The 14,028-nt window shown below is 37.5% G+C and overlaps 2 protein-coding genes across 5 annotated transcripts; both read right to left on the reverse strand.

Annotated features, from left to right (window-relative positions):
* Nucleotides 1–1,175: 1,175 nt before the first annotated feature.
* LOC115583780 (actin-associated protein FAM107A) lies at nucleotides 1,176–7,423 on the reverse strand. Of its 2 annotated transcripts, none has more exons than XM_030420960.1 (5): nucleotides 7,308–7,423; nucleotides 4,527–4,578; nucleotides 2,482–2,662; nucleotides 2,233–2,389; nucleotides 1,176–1,779 (listed from the first exon to the last, which is right to left on the reverse strand). In XM_030420960.1, the coding sequence occupies exons 1-5, from the start codon at nucleotides 7,329–7,331 to the stop codon at nucleotides 1,675–1,677; spliced, it is 519 nt and encodes a 172-aa protein (XP_030276820.1). In that variant the 5' UTR covers nucleotides 7,332–7,423; the 3' UTR covers nucleotides 1,176–1,674. The 2 variants fall into 2 exon arrangements, with proteins under 2 accessions (XP_030276820.1, XP_030276821.1); XM_030420961.1 differs by having other exon boundaries at nucleotides 4,527–4,556; nucleotides 7,308–7,390.
* Nucleotides 7,424–8,055: 632 nt separating this feature from the next.
* Nucleotides 8,056–13,815, reverse strand: LOC115582844 (protein FAM3C). 3 transcript variants are annotated; one of them, XM_030419066.1, is made up of 10 exons: nucleotides 13,620–13,815; nucleotides 11,720–11,853; nucleotides 11,524–11,622; nucleotides 11,378–11,419; nucleotides 11,165–11,294; nucleotides 11,021–11,079; nucleotides 9,795–9,845; nucleotides 9,596–9,680; nucleotides 9,383–9,509; nucleotides 8,056–9,251 (listed from the first exon to the last, which is right to left on the reverse strand). In XM_030419066.1, exons 2-10 carry the CDS (start codon nucleotides 11,730–11,732, stop codon nucleotides 9,135–9,137), a joined length of 723 nt encoding a protein of 240 aa, XP_030274926.1. In that variant the 5' UTR covers nucleotides 11,733–11,853; nucleotides 13,620–13,815; the 3' UTR covers nucleotides 8,056–9,134. The 3 variants fall into 3 exon arrangements, with proteins under 3 accessions (XP_030274926.1, XP_030274924.1, XP_030274925.1); XM_030419064.1 differs by having other exon boundaries at nucleotides 11,165–11,297; XM_030419065.1 differs by having other exon boundaries at nucleotides 11,165–11,297; nucleotides 13,583–13,815.
* Between the last annotated feature and the right edge of the window lie 213 nt (nucleotides 13,816–14,028).

Genomic DNA, 14,028 nt, shown 5'->3' on the forward strand with positions numbered 1-14,028 from the left:
TATATATATATATATATATATATATATGTATATATATTTATATATATATCTCATCACAGGGATTGAATCGTCTACTGTCTGCCATGGGAGTAGCCTTCAGTGTACAAGTTCTACATCTGCCCCCCCCCCGAGTACAGCACTACAGCACTAAAGCCATAAGGTAAAGGGTGAAGTGGGGATGTCTTACTGCAGGTGATTAAAACACGTTGCCATCTTATGAATCTGCGGCTCACATTAAGGACGGTGATGTCTGACAAGACATTTAATGTAGAAAAGATAAATTACACTCTCCCTGCGACAACTGGCTGGAAACACTTTAATGTTGATATCAATCATACTATGCCATTATTAATTTAAGGTATGTTCTGACATAATGCTGTATCATTATTATTATTATTATTATTATTATTATTATTATTATTGTTATTATTATTATTATCATTAGTTAGCTGTAGAGATAATTTACCAACCCATAAAAAATGCCCACATAAAACTGGTTCCCTCAATTTGTCATTGATACTATCAGGTTCATAGTGCAGTAAAATAAGGCAATCACTCTGGATTTACATGACTGTAATTGTGGAAAATATGCAAACTGTGTGTGAAGGGCTTAATGTTAACTGTAAGATAGCCAGTGTTGATGACTTTGATAACCTGGCTAGTATTTGACCTATGTTGAACCTTACCTTGGATTCGTTTCCACTTGGCTGTGTTTTTTTTTTCTTATTAAAAAAAAGCTTATTTTACCCATTACAAACACATCTAAATGCATAAAGAAACACATGTATATTATATATATAAATATAAGTATATATTGTATATCCTTTTTTGTAAAAGCTGTTTTGAGCTACAAATGTATGGATGCAATGCATCATGGGTTATGGAACAAGATGTAAGAAAAATACAATGATTTGTACCCACAGAGATCTGATTGCAGGAAATGAAATAAAACTTCCTTGTCTATGCATTGTGTGTTCTGTTTTTATACAAAAGCTTTATTTTGATATGTAAACAAATGTTATGGTTCGTAAAGAAGTACAGGGGAAATTATTCATGAAGGTAAATTGTAATATTTTTAAAGGATTACTCTGGGGTATTAATAGAATAACTTTGCATACTTTAATGCATACTAACAATGCTTTGCCTGTGTGTGAAAAAAACATTCCAACATGTCCTTATAATGTTGCTGAACATTCTTTAATGTAAATATTATTGGAAAGGCACACAGGACTAATTATCACATAAGTCACCTTAGAATCAAAATAATTCTCAGTGTTGCCCATCAGACAAATACACCTGGTTACTGACCAGTATACTGATGACACAACACTTCCCACCATCACATTACATACATAACATGGCTGGACAAAACAATGACATCTGAAGGGTGAACTCATTACACACAAAAAACATGGTAAAATTAAAAACTTTGTCACTTTTCATTTAAAATATCCGTCGCCACACATAAATAACGCTACAAATGACTCGATGATGTGGGGAACAATACAGTGAGAACACTACATAATGATCCAGCAGGATGATTTAGTTATATAGACTTAATGATGTTATCTATCTACTCCAATACTGATTCATATTACCTGTCCATATTCCAAACAGACTGCTGCGCTGACTGTCCGCAGGAAACATTTAACATCCGATGACAAATCATTAACATCACACTTGTTTCTCTCCTGCATTCGACACAGCGGTTCTTCTCAGTCTCTCTTTGACTTGGAGGAACTCTGGCCCCTCTCGCTGTTGTCCTTCGTCTTTCTCCAGCTATGGAAGAATTAATACAAGCTAAAAATGTATATTTGGAGCTGCACATATGCATATGTAAAGCCACGATAAACAGCAACCTTCCCTAAAGGACAGATGTTTTGGTTTCGATGTCATTTCCTCAGATTAAAGGCCTTCTCCTTGTGTGCTTGGGTTCATACAACTACTTTGCACAGAGGGCCTTAATAAATGTGGAGTGTCTACCAGATGATTGTCTTGTCAAAGTGTTGATGTGTCTAAAACGTTGTCTACACTGCCCTCCAGTGGCTGACTGCAGAACAACTAGATGCTCCACATAGATATTATCAGGGGCCATGTGGAAATACTGAGCATTTTTTATATCATACGATACGTTATGCTCTTGGAACATACAATTTGATTTCATGTGTCAACCACCGTGTCAATCTTTTCATGGAAAATGTGGGGGGAAAAAAGAGGATGACCAAAGCAAACCTTTTCTAGCCTCTGCTGTCTTTTCACGAGCTCTTGATAAAGTGGTGATCTGCTCCTCCTCGCCTCTTCCTGATCTCTGCTCTCCTTCATCCTTTGTTCCCATTTCCTCTTCTCTAAAGCCCTCTGGAGCTCACTCTTTCCTTCCTGTGACACTCTCCTGACAGACACACACAAGGAGTTTTAATGATTTATGCGCACAATGAAACCAAAAGAGTGAGTGTTTTACAACCGTCTGTGCGTCTGTCCGACCTCTTGTGGGTCATCCGCAGTTCTTTGTGGAGCTCCTGGTGGCTCCTGGAGGCTGTTAAAGGATTGAGAGGTTTTTGTGGTCTGATGAGATTACTGCTCTCCTCCTCACTCAGGAGCAGAGCAGCCTGAAGCTCTGGCGATTGGTCTTGCTGTTCAGTGTGGTGCGTCTGCATTACTGAGGCTGAAAAAGGAAAGCAATGTACAGTAAGTGTTTTGCTACTAAGTTCTTTTTATGTGCAACCTTTCTTACTAATAGTTCTCATCATATATAGAAGTGCAACAAACATTGCAAGCGATTAGAAAAAAACAGCAAACATAAAATGGCTCCATGCAGCCCGTCCAGAGTAAGCCAAGTTTTTGGAAGCCCTGAGATCCAGAAATCATTTGATAATATTTTATTTACACCCTGAAGCTCATGCACAAAGTTCAGACGGAGAGCACACTAATGCTTTTAGCTTGGCAGCTGCAGTGAAGATTTCCGCTTAAAAAGGGTGTGAATAAAGTCTTTATAAATCAATTTATGGATCTTGGGGTTTGGGGGTTTGGAGACTTGCTTATGGTTTTGGGTTTTTTTTGTTGTTTTTTTTAACATTTTAAAGTCCACATCTACTTCAGTTTTTTAGGAGAATGCTGCAACACTGTTTTGCTGTGAAGCTCCGGAAATTTTTTGTGGACTATGAAACTGACTTTCTGACTACACCTGACTTTCCATGGACATGGGGGTGAGAAGATAACGACTGAATTACAATTTTTGGGTGAATATATCCTTGTGCTATTTGTAAGAAAAGCTGATTTTTGAGTCTCATTCCTAACTTGACAAAAACTGATGCTTTAGGATCGTCGGATGGCTCGGCTGTAATCCCAGACCGTCATTATTTGACGAGAATGAGACTCAACTTTTCTTACAAATGTCACCTTTAAGTTTCAGTTATAAACAAATGTAAACTATCAGGTCAGAGTAACACTAGTTAGCAAGCAGCGGTGAGCAGGCTTAACAAAGTCGAACAAAGGTAGGTAGGATTAGTAGCTCACCAAATGATATTGCAATAAATGAGGTTTGGATTTTTATCCTGTTTTATCTACAGATGGTCTTGGCTGTATGATATTTTTTACATTTTCTCATTAGTTGTAAAACGCATGTGTTCAGTATATCTAAGATTGTGGGAGACTAGTCAGGGGTTGGAAAACTGACTGAAATACATGACAGAGCACTGAACAAACCTCTCGGTATACACAGAGGCGTTAGGTATACACTTGTTAGCTTAATAACATTTTAGAGAATTCACTTTATTTTAGAGGTGCCATCTACTTCAGTTGTTTAGGAGAATGCTGCAACGCTGTTAGAAATGTCCAGAAATATTTTGTGGACTAAGAAACTTTTTTTGTTTTGGGTGGACCTATCCTTTAAGAGTTGCCGATGTGTCCACTAAAAGGAGGATGATAAATGCTAAAACAATAGGTTACACATGAAGAGAAACAATGGCATGATCTGTCTAAACTTTGCTCACATTAGCCTCCCGAAGCTACACGAGGGGTTAATAAGGCTGCAGCTTCAAAATGTCTGAGAGGTTTTTTTTATATTAGAAATGTACAAGGGCGTGTTTATTTACTCATGGGTTTACTTTTTCATTTGTATTTCTTCTTCCAAAGCGACCCAGCCTCGCTTTTGAAACAGTTTACAGACTAGACTGTTGACTTAATGGTTTATTGGCAGCCACACAACGGACAATTGACTCAACAAGCTCCCCTTTTTACTCTTTAATGACAGTAAGAATCAATACAAACGTCTGCATGGCCACACACATCCCTTCTAACACTCTCTACCACACCTCTTTATGATAGAGTTCTCAATCATAAACTTTATAGATGCCACCGTATAAGTCTGCGTTGCTCTGCCTCACAGCAAGAGGTAGAAAATGAGTTGTTCCTCCATCAGATCTACAGTAACACTGTGTATAATGTGTGCAGTGGGCCACTCTGTGCTGTTGAAGGTAATACATGCATGAATCAGCATCATCAAAACTGGATATTTTCAGATTTCTCACCAGACCCGTTCAGGTGTGTCTCGCTTCTACCTGGAAAATGTTGCACATCTCTCTGTCAACAGAAGAAGTCGACAACAAGTCAAACAGAACAGAATGTATCTCGTAGTTATTGCCATCGTCTACGCCTGAGAGGAAGCGCTACAAGTGTGTGAAGTGAAACAAAAAGTGGGGGGAAACATTGTGCGGCACATGAAATCACTCCAAACAAATAGGAAAATCGCTCGGTCACGTCAGCACAAAGAAGTGTTATGACGCCAACGGACAAATGAGTTGTCAGCTCTAGTCAAATGTGTCCAGTGAAGCGGGCGCTCTTGCTGAGGAGGTGGATGGCTGCCACCTCATTAATAACGGGATCAAACAATAACCCCGTCTGAGTCCCACTGAGTTCCTCATTTGCTGGAGTTTGGGCAGAATTAACAGTCGAGACCAGAGTTATTATTCCCCAGGTGGAATTCAGACCGGACTGCTAAATAAAGTCATTCTGTCTGTTTTGCGTTGTTTGATGAATTACTGATGTGTTTTAATGAAGAGAAATTACATTATCATAATGTTACAGTTCCATGTACATGTTCCATAATGTGTGTTGTCCCCCGGGTGGGTCAGGTTGCTTTTAAATCAATAAAAAAAGAAGCTCACGATAATGATATTTAAATAAAATGTTGTCGTTCATCTCTAACTTAGTTTCCTGTGTTTTGTCTCATTTTTGGCAAATAGCCTACATTCACAACAAGAGTGAGAGCGTAATCACGACTGTTTAAAAAAGGATTATTAAACTTAAAAGGCAACCAAATGAATAGATAAACAAAAGATATACTCGCCTTACACCTGTGCCTGATATATTACCATATATGTATTAACATGATATCAATATTTACATTTTTGTTATCACAGTTATCTTCAAAATCACTATCATTTATACTACATCTACATATTTTTCTACTATTATAGAAAATTAATATCATGATTTACTGGATTAAAAAGGAAAAAGTGGCCTAATCCTGATATTTTTGGAGTTATTTTGGATTAGCTCAACATCAAACATTTAAAATATTGCTGCTTAATCGTGGATCGTGTGGAAAGAGTTCCACAATTGTTATGTTTTCTCTTTAAGCATCACAAAACATTTTCAGTGCAAATAAAATGCATTTTTTAATGTTCAGCTTTTAAATCTGATCAAAAAGAATGACCCTTACAAAAACAGGACTGACACAACACACAGTTGTATCACATATTGCTGAACATGTGGGATGCAGGCAGTTCCCTTGTGCATGTCTTTGGAGTACTTTGCTTTCATTAACTACTAAAAACTAAAAACTCCTTTATGATCATTATACTGTAAAACACAAACAAATATCTGTAAAGTACCCATTAAAACTGGCTACCTGGAAACCTGAGAGGAGTAACTTGCTTTGACAGAACATTCTCATGAGAAGGTTTCATAATTCTGAAATTTCCATATTTTAAAGACTGAATAAAAAATGTTATTATCGTTGACAATATGACTATAATAAACCAGTGCTGTAAAAAAAAGTACTTAAGTCATTCTTGAGTAAAAATAAAGATGGTATTTCAAAATATATCTTTGGTAAACAAGTTAAAGTCATAAATATCTAATATCAAATGTACCTAAAGTTACAAAAAACAAAAAATCTAACATATTGCATCTTTAAGTATCAAAAGAACATTTCTGGCAATAAATATACTTAAGCTTAACGAGAAAAAGTAAATGATACATTAATTTACATTTTTGTATTCACTACAAGGGTTTGATGGATCACCAGCGTGGATGATTGCCTGAGCTAATATTCATAATATTTTGTCTAATTATCGGAATCAGTTTTGGTCTGATTACTGACAAAATAAATGCATTTTAAAATGTGCAGCAAACGAGGTAATTACTAAAGTTATGCGGTAAAGGTAGGTAGTGTAAAAGCTACAAACTTTAATGCATGAGTGGAAGTAGAAAGTAGAAAAATTGAAAAACTCAATCAAGAATAAACCCCTCAAAATTGTCCTGAATGACACTTGAGTAAATGCACTTATTTACATTCCATCACTGTAATTTATCTATATAATTCTAATTATGTTTTGTTATGTACTTATCCCAGCTACATGTAATCTGTTATACCCAACAATGGTTATAGCCTTGAGATTAGTTGCATTCAGCTCTTCCATATCTGGGCAAACAATCACAAGCAGCACTGCTGGATGTGTTCAAAAACCAGCAGCCAGTGAACGCATAAAGCAAAGCCTTAAAGATGACAGTAAACTGTCAGAAAGAGGATAATAGTGTGATCTAAACGAGGTATTTTAATGACAACTCTGCTGCTGGCTGCGGTTTGGTTTATTAGGGAAGAGTCATGCTGTTTGGCTAAATCTCCGACAGTGGGTATTGTGTGAAGAAGAATTAATAGGACATGACGGGATAAACACTCTCCGAGGCCCGCTCTTCAGCGTTGGCAAGACTCTTCTTTTATTGGATAAAGACCTGCGTTTGGTGCCGGCTCTGACTGTCTGTGGGAAATGCAGAGACAACAATAACAAAACTACCACAGCAAAAAACGGGAAATTCTGCACAACAAATGCAGAATGTGGAAAAGACTGAACAGTTATTGCCGTATGTATCATTTGTAATAACACAAATAAGAAAACATACCGTCTCATCTCATTCGTAATCTGTTCAAACACAGTGCATGCCAAGAAAGTATTTTTGCCACATGAATGCTTCTGCTGGATTATCTTAATGTGACTACAGTAAAGGAAGCAAAAAAAAAATTGTACCTTCTTTCCATGGGTGACTCCCATGTCCTCGGTATATCAGAGTTTCTTCAGACACCTCCTGGGCTCACAGTGGACAGAGTTTCAATAGTCATTTGAGGTTCCCCTCTCTCTCTCTCTCTCTCTCAACTGCAGCAGGTGCCAAGAATGTCAGAGAGGAAACTTCCCTGGTTTAGACCAGTGATAAAGCAGCAACCAAGTGTAAGACAAACCCTGGAGAACAAAGTGCTGGAGCAGTATTTAGTGTACAGTAGTGAAAGTAACTACATATACTGAGGCCCTGCACATTAGCAGGATTATAAGATAATAAGATTTAGGATTTTGTTACTTTATACGACATTTAAGAGGGAAACTCCAACACATTTATCTGACCACTAAACTTTTCAGATTAAAAAGAATAAAACTTTCCAGTTGGGGCTCCTTGTCATGTTTCAGATCTCGGAGTCCGGTTCCACCAATCACAAATGTGCCTTGTTCACTCCTAAGATATCTTTCCTGACGTGAACTACAATATTAACGTGCAAAAAATGTTCATTTTCACATGAGAATCACGTAAATGTTTTTCCACTTGGCACACGAAATCACATGAAATTTGCTTCGTCACATGTAAATTGTGCAACTGGCTATTTTTAAAAATGTGAAACCAAAATAATAACACATGTGAATCAGACATTCTAACAACTGATTATATTTTGTCACATATGAAGGAAAATTTCCACATGAAAAATGTACATTTTCGGATGAGAACTGCATATGGTAATTCACGGTTGTCTTTTTATTTATTTGTTCACATGCCACTAAAAACTTCCACATGCAATCACATGAAATTTTTTTCTTCACATGCAAATTCCTCATTTTCAGTGATTATTTTCATGGGAACTAAAATTTGAACATATGGAACATAAAGTCAACTAAACATTTTCACAGGCGATCGGCTTTTTTCACATATGATTTGAAATGTAGATGCTTGAAATCAAAATGTTCACATATGAATCGTATGCTCGAGGCCCAGGGAGTTCCAATTACCCAACATTTCACAGTTAAAGCAAATCTCTAGCTCTCTCTCATATATATATAAAATAATATATATTCCAGATTCATGTACCAGAAGTTTTTTCTCTCTTTTGCCTCTCATTCATCATCTCACAGCTCATCTCCTATATAATCTGACTCTTTGAAGGGGGCCTGACCCCGAGGTGGGAGCCAACACTAAACTGCCAGACTGTTCATGATGAACTGTGCTGTAGATAATGTAGCCTCAACTCTGAAATGCTTAGACACATTTTTTACAATTCTAGTACGGCTGCATGAAGTCAGATTTTGAATGTCGAAGTTGTACTTTACTAATGGAGTATTTGCACCTCATTGTTTTACGCTATCCTTAAACTCCAGTGAAGTTCTCTCACAAAGAGTACTTGGATATAAAAGAGGGCACTGCAGATCACAAAATCTCATGCTCTTGTTTTTTTTATTGACGGTTAAATAATATATGATCCTCCACCTCCAGGGATCTGAAAATATATTGTTCATTTATCCCAGAGGGATAAAAACGGCTGGCATATTAAATTCACTAGTCAAGTGCAGTCAGTTTTATTTATATAGCCCGGAATTACAAATGACATACCAGCCGCAGACAGTTTTACCGTCCGCACAAAATACAACACCTGCTGTCCCTGGACTCAGGATGCGCAAAAACCCCAAGGAAACACCAGCAAGAGCCAAAGAAGAGGACATTTCTTAAATCCCACAAGATTTTAAAGGGGCCATCACTTATACAGGGCATTTTCTAGAAGGCCAAACAACACAGCTTCCATCATAGTCTCCTTTTCATCACAAAGGTCCGTTAAGTTTATCGTCGGTCAGTTTGGTCTTGGGGAAACAGCCGCTCACCTCCACAAACTCCGGCCATCCTTCATAAGCGTTGGTTTTCGCATCGTTAACAACATGCTGACAGGTGAACAGAGAAGAAGACATTTGTTTTGCCATCACTTATCATGCCTTTTTGTACTTTCAGCATATTTTTAAATAGATGTCACGCATGGAATAAAATGAATCTGCAGGGAACAAGGCTCACTAACCCTTTCATGGAGGCTTTTGTTTTCTGTCCCCACTCTTCCAGCAAACACCCAGCTGTCCCTGTGTTTCACCGACTTGATCAAAGTGCTTCCCATTCCAACAAATGCCTCCCTTATTTCATCTGTCATTCTGCCACAAAATAAATAGAAGAAAAGGGTCATTGTGCGTGTCGTGAAATCGTTTTTGGTTCTTGAATCACTGAGATTTAGACTTACTTCTTTGTCACATCATCAAACGAGGCCACCAAGACAATCATTCCAGGTTTTATTGCCTTCAGGTATGCCAGGATGTCTTCTGGGTCTATTGGTAGTCATTGAAAGAAGAAAACATCATTTTAAGGTTTCATTAAACTTTGAAAATTGAAATCAGGATTGAAAGGATTTTTTAAAAAAGAAAAGAAAAAAAACCTCTTACTTCCAGCTTGCATGTTAAGATAGCCAACACTTTCCACAGTTCCATTTTGACCTGAGATGGAAACACACATAAATAACTGACCATGACAAAAATCATCAAGGTCTGTATGACAGCTGTTATTGAGAATTTTAGGACTTGTAGATGTTAAAATTCTCATTAAGAAGCATCTCATCCCTCCTTTCTTTTTTCAAAGTATTGAGTACTATATATGCTAATGAGATAAACAGGCTAAGAAGAAACATGTCTTCCAAAAAAAAAACAACTATGCACAATATTGTTTCGTGAATGAGAGTGACAATGACTACACTTAACCACCACGCCACCATGGGGTGCAGTAGAACATTGCATAAACTATGCATGTTGAGATTGCCCAAACCCGAAAGCTCCTCGACAGCTATTATATAGACCTTTGGGTGAAATTGTTTCACTAACTGCTGGTTCCAAGTTCAATGATCTTTTGAGGGCAAAACCATTAACAACATCAAAGATAGCCTCCATACCAGTGGCGGTTCTAGACCAGTTTTAATAGGGGGGCCAGGTTGGGGCCGGCTTTTTTGTTAGGGGGCACATACAACCCGGAAAAAAGGATAAATCCCTCATTCAGACAAAGCAGTGTTTACAATTTCAGCAATTTTGATTGGGTAGTAAACTGCTGAGACACTTTATTTCAGCCTTTCCCTTCAGAACAAAATCATTGCAAGAAATCTGTCATTGTATTATTGATGCAGACTCCCTGTCGGGGGGGCCACAGGGGGGTCCAGACTCAGAGTTACGGGGGCACTGGCCCCTGTTGCCCCCCCCCTAGAACCGCCCCTGCTCCACACATGTATAAGGCAAACATAATAAAAATCTCTTATGTGTATTCGACATGGGTTTTGCTGACAAAAGTACAATTATGACATTAAAATCCTTAAAATGGACCCTAACCCTTCACCCACATAAAAAAAAAAAAATGAATGCCAGATGACATTTCATTTAACAAGTTTCACTGCCGGACACAAGATTTCTCCTCCTTCACTGTGGGTGTACTTGAAGCTTCAAGTTTCCATATCACTCTTATATATGTTGAATGGTGGCCCAAGATTGGCTTCCAAACCATTTGGAAAATGTACACTTTGTGCAATGAATGGGAAAACTCTGCACATACGTCATTTTGCACATTGAAGCTCAAATATTCAACGACAGGAACCAGAAAAAAAACTTTGTGGTGCGAGTATTTTACTCACCATTTACCACCACGACGTTCAGTCCTGATCCGACATTATTCAACACATGACTCATAATTCTGTTGAGACATCAACAAGGTTGAGTTTTTAACTGTATAGGCACCATTCTCATTGATTCAGGCTCATCCATATTAACATACGTACTTTTTACCCTCGAAACAAATCTTTGGTCCGATAACATTAGCCACTCCGCTCTGGATGTGTAAAGCAAAATGATCAGGTGGGCAGAGTCTGGAGAGGCCACACTTTGGCTTAGGTGCTGGTGTGGTTGAAACTACTGAAAGGAAGGCAATCACACAGTTAATGTGGAATTTGTATAATGATATAAAAGAAGAGATCTACCATAATTGGATTTACCTGCTTTCAATTGCAGTTTGAGTTGATCTGCATAATTAAACCCTAAGATAAAAGAATGGAGACAGTGTTATTAGGCTGTGGCAAGTAAAACAAAATGAGAAGAGGTAGCTGAGGATTTAAGATGTAATAAGTAGAAATGAGCTCACCAAGAATATTTCTTGCTTTCTCCTGTACGTCGAAGGAATTGATGGAGATTCCCCATGTTATTAGGAGGACAGCAATTACAGCAGGAAGGCGCAAAGCAGCTTTCAATCATAGAGAGCAGAGAGATGAAGATTTTGCCGACATACAAGCACAACTACGTTTTTTTCTTTAAAAAAAAAAAAAAAAGTTGAAACTCACCTCGATATCTCATATCCGGAATATGAGAGCTTTCTTTTCCTAGAGGGAAGAGCGGTGGCCTTTGAAAAGCACTTCAAGTATTTCCTGCTCGCTGGAAATATTGTAGATACAGCAGAGCTTTGGTGTCATCTCATCTGTGAACACACACACTGATTCCTCACTGGTTCCCACAACTATTCCTGGTAGGTGAGGTTTTTTGGATTTGCATCGCAATTATCAGCTCTCCTCCCCCTTGTGCTACATTATAACCAGGATGTGGCATTGAATAAATAAACACACACCCTCTGTGAACTGGATGATCAAGTTTCTGTCTCTTACAATGCGAAATATGGGACAGCAGTGTCAGGCAGCAACAGACACTGTTGTTTGATTGAACAATGCTGTTGGTTTCATATTTCAAATTGGATGAGTAAATGAGAAAAACAGTCAGTTCTCTATTTGTAAGAATATCATAGTAAATCCCAACTGATGTGTGTACTTATCAGCATAAAACTTACATGACCCGCCCAAAAAATCTACAGACTGTAGAATAAACTGAAGATGGAGAAATAAAAAGTATTCTACTCAAACCTTCACGTACAGTAAATAAATAACAGGTGTAAATCACCAGTTTCATTACAATATTATATTGATTCTTTGTTAGGGATGGGACAAAAAAAAAAAAACTCTTTAGAATTTTGGGCCGAATACTGACACAAAGCATTGGTATTTGATGACCTGGGAGTGAGACTCAGCAATCCACAATTTTTCCCCAGAATGGTCTTCCTTATCTTTCACAAATGTTTAAGATATTTTGATGATAATTAGGATAATATAGTCAATTGCGATAATTTTGGCCACGATAATCGTGACATATATCATATTGTTCGATGCCGATTCTTTGAACAACACTGCGATATTTGTCGATATCAGGATAAGTGTGCCAAGATACAATTTTGATTTGATTCAATTCAATGATGATACAAATATTCTATATTCTTCTCATAAAATATACTAACTCTAACTTTACAACTTGTAGGTTGATCAATTTGCAGAAAAACATGTATAGTAATTGTATAGTAAGACACTTTTTATAATGTCTTACTATTAGATGTTTATATAATGCGACCGCAATGTAGTCTGTTTATAGCCTAACATTAGCTTTACACTTCTAGCAATTTCACTTACGCTTTGAATCACATCAATGATGTTCATCTGTGAAGATCATCTTGCTGAACAAAACGTGTAAGTATCATACATTTGCCTCTGTCACAGAGATTATTTGATAATGTTCCAAAATCCAATCAACAATCCAATTAGCTTTTCAAAGAGGTACCAGGGTATTGGGTCAACGTCAACTTCCGGGTTGGCCTACAAAAATACCTCATCACTTCACCACCCTCACCTGCCCAACTAACCAAATCAATTACAGAAGAAGCCACCACCACTTTCTGTTGTGCTTTTGGCCATAAAGGAAAATAACACAGAGATAAGTGTACATAATTGTAGCTAAGTTTAAACTGACTCCACTGACACACGTGAAACATGTGGAGGAGAGAATGTTTTACTAGTCACCATTATTGGCCTAATTAGCTTAAATTAGCTTAGCGACTAGCAAACTTTTCTTCTACTCAGGTCATGACATATAAGGCCTAGCTACACATATAGTTTGTACTGGTTTAAGTCACTGCATTTCCAGACAGAACAACATGGTTGCATTTCAGTCTACATGAAGTTTTTACAGTTAAACATTGTTGAAGCTAATGTTGCTGTAGTGGTAGAGAAGAGTTAGTGGACTGTCTGTGGTCTCCTCTTTTCTCTGAAAATCTGAATAATTACACACAGCTGATCTATTCACCAGAGGAGGGTAAATATTTTGCCTACCTGCAGTTAACTGTGTGTAACTGTGTGGTGCTCTCACCCTTTAAATGTCTGGGAAACAGGTGCGTTTAGATGGACAGGTGAGGTAGGGTCACCATCACGCCTGGGCGGGATTTCAAATTAAAAGCATAATCTAAAGATGATGATAGGCGTGATGTTTCCACGTTGCATCAGGCATCAGCACACCGCACACTTCATAGGGGAGGATGGTACGGAGGCCCATTTCTGCCAGTTAAAGAAAAAAAAAAGTGCTTTGATTAAAGAAATATATACACATTTTCCCTTGGTATGGCATAATTATGAGATAAAAAGCTGACATTATTAGAAAAAAAGACATACGATTAATTATGTTAATGAATAAATGGTAATTATCTTTTCCTTTCATAATTATGACTTTATCTCATGATTATGAATTCATATCTCATAATTATGGTCTTATCTTATAAATA

The sequence above is a fragment of the Sparus aurata genome, chromosome 6, assembly GCF_900880675.1.
Source record: "Sparus aurata chromosome 6, fSpaAur1.1, whole genome shotgun sequence".
Lineage (NCBI taxonomy): Eukaryota > Metazoa > Chordata > Actinopteri > Spariformes > Sparidae > Sparus > Sparus aurata.